The sequence below is a fragment of the Vitis vinifera genome, chromosome 18 (assembly GCF_030704535.1).
Source record: "Vitis vinifera cultivar Pinot Noir 40024 chromosome 18, ASM3070453v1".
Lineage (NCBI taxonomy): Eukaryota > Viridiplantae > Streptophyta > Magnoliopsida > Vitales > Vitaceae > Vitis > Vitis vinifera.
The window spans coordinates 34,889,252-34,897,159 of NC_081822.1; the positions used below are offsets into that span (position 1 = coordinate 34,889,252).

At 32.9% G+C, this 7,908-nt stretch overlaps 1 protein-coding gene across 4 annotated transcripts; it reads left to right on the forward strand.

The window, feature by feature from the left end:
• The first annotated feature begins 256 nt into the window (after positions 1-256).
• On the forward strand, positions 257-7,570 carry LOC100243035 (disease resistance protein RUN1). 4 transcript variants are annotated; one of them, XR_784906.3, is made up of 7 exons: positions 257-897; positions 1,217-2,309; positions 2,443-2,751; positions 2,839-4,713; positions 4,799-5,469; positions 6,755-6,821; positions 7,359-7,570. XR_784906.3 is itself a non-coding variant. In XM_010647558.3 (6 exons), exons 1-5 carry the CDS (start codon positions 404-406, stop codon positions 5,447-5,449), a joined length of 4,422 nt encoding a protein of 1,473 aa, XP_010645860.1. In that variant the 5' UTR covers positions 257-403; the 3' UTR covers positions 5,450-5,469; positions 6,755-7,570. The 4 variants fall into 4 exon arrangements, 2 of the variants coding, with proteins under 2 accessions (XP_010645860.1, XP_010645861.1); XR_784905.3 differs by having other exon boundaries at positions 258-897; positions 6,766-6,821; XM_010647558.3 differs by having other exon boundaries at positions 6,755-7,570.
• Positions 7,571-7,908: the final 338 nt, after the last annotated feature.

Sequence of the window (7,908 nt, forward strand, 5' to 3'; positions counted from 1 at the left end):
TAATAGGGGAAAGGACTCATGGCAGTAATATCGAAAGGCTTTGACTGGTCAAAGGAATACCAAAAGTTTGAAATTTCAAGGAAAGGACTTATGGCAATTGTATTGAAAGGCTTTGACTGGGTCAAAGGGAAAGGGCCAATGGCCATAGTGGGTTTGTGGTGGCCGGTGGGTGGGTCTTTCTTTATATTTTTTTTAAAAGCCACCGACCTCTCCACTCATTACTCCTTCACATGCTTATGCATTGGGACCCCACAAAATGGGAAAAGGATCACCTGCTTGCATGTGTTGGGACAATCGATTAGGACCCAAAGATGCCGTAGGGGATATCAAGTATTGAGTCTATTGACTGACCACAAGTTAATCCTCAACTCTCTTTAAGCTTTCATCCAGAAACTCTCCGACCATGGCTTCCTCTACCCAAAAACCCTCTTCTTCTTCTTCCACCTCAATCCGTCAATATAACTTCGATGTGTTCTTGAGTTTTAGAGGTGAAGACACCCGCAACAATTTTACGGATCATTTATTCGTAAATTTGCATCGGATGGGGATTAACACTTTCAGAGACGATCAACTTGAAAGAGGAGAGGAGATCAAATCAGAACTTTTAAAAACTATTGAAGAATCAAGAATTTCCATAGTTGTGTTCTCAAAAGACTATGCTCAGTCCAAGTGGTGTTTGGATGAGTTAGCGAAGATCATGGAGTGCAGGGAAGAAATGGAACAAATAGTCTTGCCGGTGTTCTACCACGTGGATCCTTCTGATGTGCGAAAGCAAACAGGGAGCTTCGGAGAGGCATTTTCCATCCACGAAAGAAATGTAGATGAGAAGAAGGTGCAAAGGTGGAAGGATTCCTTGACAAAAGCAAGCAATCTAAGTGGTTTCCATGTGAATGATGGGTAACTTCAACTTCCTTAATTTGTGCTTTTGATTTAATTAACTTATCAGGATTTAGTTGTCTTAAATCAAGTTAATAATTTTGTATAGTACAGCTTGCTTTGTGATGTTATTAATAGTAGGCTCAAAACTTGTTGCCTTCTCATTATGTGTAAAATGTTCAATATATTGGGTTCTTTTAATACTTTTTACATCTTATATGCCCTTACTTTTGTTATATTGACAAAATCAAGTGAATATCACTAAATTTGCTTCATATTTGTTATCTTTTGCAATTCCTTAATACTCATCAAGTGTTACATTGTACTTTATAATTGGCAGGTATGAGTCAAAGCATATTAAGGAAATTGTTAGCAAGATTTTTAAAAGATCAATGAATTCTACACTATTGCCCATTAACGATGATATAGTTGGGATGGATTTTCACCTTAAAGAACTAAAATCATTGTTAAGTAGTGACTCGCATGACATTAGTGTGGTTGGGATCTATGGAACTGGTGGAATTGGTAAAACTACCATTGCCAAGATTGTTTATAATGAGATCCAGTATCAATTCACTAGTGCTAGCTTTCTTCAAGATGTTAGAGAGACATTCAACAAGCGTTGTCAACTTCAACTACAACAACAACTTCTTCATGATACAGTGGGGGATGATGAAGAGTTTAGAAACATCAATAAAGGAATCGATATAATAAAGGCCAGACTTAGCTCAAAAAAGGTTCTTATTGTAATTGATGATGTGGATGAGTTGGAGCAATTAGAGTCAGTGGCCGGAAGTCCTAAATGGTTTGGTCCAGGAAGTACAATTATCATTACAACCAGAAACCGACATCTGTTGGTTGAGTATGAAGCGACTATATCATATGAGGCTACAGGATTACATTATAGGGAAGCTCTTCAACTCTTCAGCCGACATGCCTTTAAACAAAATGATCCTAAAGAAGATTATGTGGACCTCTCAAATTGCATGGTACAATATGCTCAAGGTCTCCCTTTGGCCCTTAAAGTTCTAGGTTCTTCTCTTCGAGGCATGACAATAGAACAATGGGAAAGTGCATTGAATAAATTGAAAACAAACCTTAACAAGAAAATTAATGATGTGCTTAGAATAAGTTTGGATGGGCTTGATTATTCTCAAAAGGAGGTTTTCTTGGACATTGCGTGTTTTTTCAAGGGTGAATGCGAAGATTTTGTGTCAAGAATATTATACGATTGCAAGTTAGATCCAAAAATCAACATAAAAAATCTTCATGATAGATGTCTAGTAACTATCCGAGACAACGTCATACAAATGCATGACTTGATACAAGAAATGGGTTACGCAATTGTTCGTGAAGAATGTCCTAGAGACCCCCACAAATGGAGTAGATTGTGGGATGCTGATGATATTTATAATGCATTTTCTAGACGAGAGGTACGAATTAAATGCCTAAATATAGTTATTTAAATATTTATAATCAATTTTTTTAGTGGTTAATTGTCTATATAATTGTAGTTAGGATTTTTATCTTGTGTTGTTCCCTTATTTTTCATTATTGTTTTTCCAGGGGATGGAAAATATTCAAACCATATCTTTGGACTTGTCTAGATCAAAAGAAATACAGTTCAGTACAGAAGTGTTTGCTACGATGAAGCAACTTAGGTTGCTTAAAATCTATTGCAATGATCGTGATGGTTTGACAAGAGAGGAGTATAGAGTGCATCTTCCTAAAGACTTTGAATTTCCTCATGATTTGAGATATATTCATTGGCAAAGATGCACTTTGAGGTCTTTACCTTCAAGTTTTTGTGGAGAGCAACTTATTGAAATCAACTTGAAGTCTAGCAACATAAAAAGGCTTTGGAAGGGGAATAAGGTATGATCATTATTTAACGTTCTTTTCTTTATAATAATTTTCAAGTAGAAGAAATTTTTTTTATTAAAAGAATGTTTTTTGTTACAGCGTCTTGAAAAACTAAAGGGCATTGATTTAAGTAACTCAAAACAGCTTGTCAAAATGCCAGAATTCTCAAGCATGCCGAATTTGGAGAGACTGAATCTTGAAGGTTGTACAAGTTTGTGTGAACTTCATTCATCTATTGGCGATCTCAAACAATTGACTTACTTGAATTTAAGAGGATGTGAGCAGCTCCAAAGCTTTCCAACTAACATGAAGTTTGAATCTCTTGAAGTCCTTTGTCTCAATCAATGTCGAAAGTTGAAGAAGATTCCTAAGATCCTTGGGAATATGGGACATTTGAAGAAACTTTGTTTAAATGGGAGTGGGATTAAAGAGCTACCAGACAGCATTGGCTATTTGGAATCTCTTGAAATTCTTGACCTCTCAAATTGCTCAAAATTTGAGAAATTCCCGGAGATAAGAGGGAATATGAAATGTTTGAAGAGGCTTTCTTTAGATGAGACTGCTATTAAGGAACTCCCAAATAGTATTGGGTCCTTGACCTCTCTCGAACTTCTTTCTCTTAGAAAATGTTCAAAGTTTGAGAAATTTTCAGATGTATTTACCAATATGAGACGTTTATTGATTCTAAATTTACGTGAAAGTGGTATTAAGGAACTCCCAGGCAGCATTGGATGTTTGGAATTTCTTCTACAACTTGACCTCTCATATTGCTCAAAATTTGAGAAATTCCCAGAGATAAGAGGGAATATGAAACGTTTGAAGAGGCTTTCTTTAGATGAGACTGCTATTAAGGAACTCCCAAATAGTATTGGGTCCGTGACCTCTCTCGAAATTCTTTCTCTTAGAAAATGTTCAAAGTTTGAGAAATTTTCAGATGTATTTACCAATATGAGACATTTACAGATTCTAAATTTACGTGAAAGTGGTATTAAGGAACTCCCAGGCAGCATTGGATGTTTGGAATCTCTTCTACAACTTGACCTCTCAAATTGCTCAAAATTTGAGAAATTTTCAGAGATCCAGTGGAATATGAAATTCTTGAGGGTGCTTTATTTAAAGCACACCACTATTAAGGAACTCCCTAATAGCATTGGGTGCTTGCAGGACCTTGAAATTCTTGACCTCGATGGTTGCTCAAATCTTGAGAGGCTTCCTGAGATCCAAAAAGATATGGGAAATCTACGGGCTCTTTCTCTAGCCGGAACTGCTATTAAAGGATTACCCTGCTCAATACGTTATTTCACTGGACTTCATCACTTAACTTTGGAAAATTGTAGAAACTTGAGAAGTCTTCCAGACATATGTGGGTTGAAATCCCTTAAAGGCCTCTTTATAATTGGTTGTTCAAATCTAGAGGCTTTTTCAGAGATCACGGAGGATATGGAACAATTAAAACGCCTTTTGTTACGTGAAACGGGCATAACAGAGCTGCCATCATCAATTGAACACCTGAGAGGTCTTGATTCCTTGGAATTGATCAATTGTAAGAACCTTGTGGCTCTTCCCATTAGCATTGGTAGTTTGACATGTCTTACTATTCTTCGTGTTCGTAACTGTACAAAGCTCCATAACTTGCCTGACAATTTGAGAGGCCTACGGCGTCGCCTAATAAAACTAGATCTAGGTGGTTGCAATCTGATGGAGGGAGAAATCCCCAGTGATTTATGGTGCTTATCCTCACTGGAATCTTTATATGTAAGTGAAAACCATATTCGTTGCATACCCGCTGGCATCACTCAACTTTTTAAGCTCAAAACCCTTAACATGAATCACTGCCCGATGCTTAAAGAAATTGGAGAGCTTCCATCAAGTTTAACATATATGGAGGCACGTGGTTGTCCATGCCTAGAAACTGAAACTTTCTCAAGTCCACTTTGGTCTTCTCTGCTCAAATACTTCAAATCAGCAATTCAGGTATCAGTTTCATGGCAGAATTATTTATTTAGTTTTTATAATTAAAAAAAAAATACATGAGATTTACATGACATTTTTTCTACAGTCAACATTTTTTGGACCGAGGAGATTTGTCATTCCAGGAAGTAGTGGAATACCAGAGTGGGTAAGCCATCAGAGAATTGGGTGTGAAGTAAGAATAGAGCTCCCAATGAATTGGTATGAAGATAACAACTTCTTGGGATTTGTTCTATTCTTCCATCATGTTCCCCTTGATAATGATGAATGTGAGACAACAGAAGGTAGTACTGCACATTGTGAATTGACGATATCCCATGGTGATCAATCTGAACGATTGAACAACATATGGTTTTATCCTGAATCTAAAACCTGCTACTCATATGATTTATCATATGTCTTTGATATATCAAATGACTTTGATTCATTAAATGAAGACAACTGCTTCGACGTCCACTACAGTGGTAGCACATCAGATCCAGCAATTTGGGTGACGTATTTCCCTCAGATTAAAATTCGAGGTACGTATCGATCCAGTTGGTGGAACAACTTTAAGGCTCGCTTCCACACTCCAATCGGTTCTGGCTCTTTTAAGTGTGGCGATAACGCATGCTTTAAAGTGAAAAGCTGTGGGATACATCTCTTGTACGCCCAAGATCAGATGCATTGCACTCAGCCGTCAAGAGGAAGCCTTGGTGACAGAGAAGATCACCCAGCCAAGAGATTAAAGATTCTCTAGTTTATTTAAACCCTAGCAAGGTATGTCTTCTCTCTTTTTTATTTATTAGATGGAATTAGTGAAAAGAGAAATATCTAGATAACTTTTAAAATCATATCCTAGTCACTGATTTTTTATTTTTTTATTTTTATTTTTTTGTTCTTTTTCTTTCCTAAAAAAATATTTTAGAACTTATTATTTGGAGTAGATTATTGAATTTAAAAGGAAGTCATGCAATTTAGAGGGTAAAATTATATGTGTAGAGCTTAACAATTATGATATGTTTCTTAAATTGATTGATTATGGGATCCATCTATAAACAACCTAAAAGGTGAGAGCATGACTTAGGGCCGGTGGGCTTGGCGCAAAATATCTTTTTATTTATTTAGGAATTTTAAAAAATAAAAATCAAAAGTACAAGCTTTGTTCAGCTCCTAAGAAAATGATTTTTGTATGAGAAAAAAAAAAAAGAAAATCATTTTGTATGAGAGAAAAAAAAAATATACTAGATAGATTATTTAGATTATATTCTACTTAATTGTTGATAAATTTTAATTTTATTTAAATAATTTATGTTTTATTGTTAGTGGTAGGTTGTTTTGGTTGACTCTAAGATTTTTAAAATACCTAAGTTTTTAGGATTATTCATAAGGCAACTAATTTACTATTGATAATGATGGTGCTACATTTATATTATATTGTTAGAAACAAGTTTTGAATAAAATTTTATCAATTTAATTATTTAAAAGATTCGTAAAATTTATTTCTAAAATTATTGAATTTTTAAAGTTTTGCAAAAAAATGTAAAAATTTTAAAAACTTATGATCACATTTCTTGCTTTCTTTAAATAAAAAAAAAATCCTTTGAAAATATTGCTTGAATTTTTATTAATTTTTAAATAAAATTTAAAAATTATCAACTTTTTTTTTTTTAATCATTTCATACTTCATAGTTTTTTTCTTTCACAATGAGTATCAATAATTAAAACGTTTCTTTTTTTCCATTTTTTATTTTTTATTTTTTGTTTCATAACTAATATAAGTAATCACATATTTTGTTAAATGATCATGAAATATAAAAATTTTTGTATGTTTATTACAATTCATGTTTCTTTTTAATTTTTGCGTGTTTTTTTTTTTAACTTAATTTGCCCCTACCCATCTACTTCACCACTACTTTGAGGCCATACCGAAATAGTTTGAAACATATAACTTATATGCTTCTCATTTTATATTTGTATTTTTTATTTTATTTAGTCATTACAATATATTAAAAATTATGAGATTCTATTTGTGTTATTAAGTCATTACAATAAAATAAAAAAGTTCTTATGCAGAGAAATCAAATCAGAAAAAATGAAGATATCTCTAGTTTCAAACTTTACTTAGCAAGGTATGTCTTCTCAGTCTTTGGTTGAATATTAAAATATTTACTGACAATTTTTAATATGATTACATGCTTGAAAGAATATGAAGTTTGATATGGGATTAGATGGTCAAGTCATTCAAATAGATTCTATTTTTTCTTCTCTTTTATTTATTTATTTATTTATTTATTTTTAATTATCCCAAAATTTTACAAAATTTGGAGATCCCATATTCTTAGGTCTAAGTTTAAAACTCCTTTATTTTTTCTAATAAATATCTTAGGACCCTATCAAAGCTTTATCTTCCGAATGAATTATTGAATTTAAAAAGAAAGATCATATTACAATAGCTATTTTGGTAGGCCAAAATTTTTGTTTGAATTAACTTAAATTTTTATTTGGAGCTTGATTTATGAATTGGTAGGCCAAACGATTGTTTTTCAAATTGCACAATTATCTTATAAGCATGGGTTAATATTTATTTTGATCTTACTTTTCTTTATTTTTAAAGATGACATTATGATATACTCGTGGAACCATGACTAATCGTTGTCGTTGGTCAGGATGCTGAGGAAACATGACTAACTATTGATCCTGGAATTGGAAGTGGTGGCAGAGATGCAAGATTGAACCAGAAGAGACTCTTTGTTTGGATTGTGGATTTTAATTTGTATGTTTTTAAGCATGGATAATTTGAATTGTGGATTTGAATTTGTATGTTTTTAGGTATGAATATATTTATTTATTTGAAGTTATTCACAAGTGCTTTTAAGAATGACTTTGACACATTGATAAATTATCCTCATTTTTCTATTAAGATCATATGCATAGTGAACAAACTAGCTTAAATTCTTTTACTATGTTTTAATTATGGTGAAAATTATTTCGTAGTGTCGTATGAAAAGCGATATATTCAATATTTAATTACAAATGTAGTCGATCATAATCCAAATACTATAAAAAAAGTGTTACCATAATCTCGACTAGTATCGTTAAATTCTGTCTTTGATAGCTCTAGTTTAAAATCTCTTAAACCTAAACTACAAAAATCATTTTGTTAAATCCAAACATTATTTTGTTTGATGACCATTTTTATGCACCTATTTTAAATTA

Coding starts and splice junctions, on each gene's coding strand:
- LOC100243035 (XM_010647558.3), top strand. CDS start 404: ATGGCTTCCTCTACCCAAAAACCCTCTTCTTCTTCTTCCACCTCAATC. Junction 898..1,216: donor GGTTTCCATGTGAATGATGG/GTAACTTCAACT, acceptor TATAATTGGCAG/GTATGAGTCAAAGCATATTA. Junction 2,752..2,838: donor GGCTTTGGAAGGGGAATAAG/GTATGATCATTA, acceptor TTTTTGTTACAG/CGTCTTGAAAAACTAAAGGG.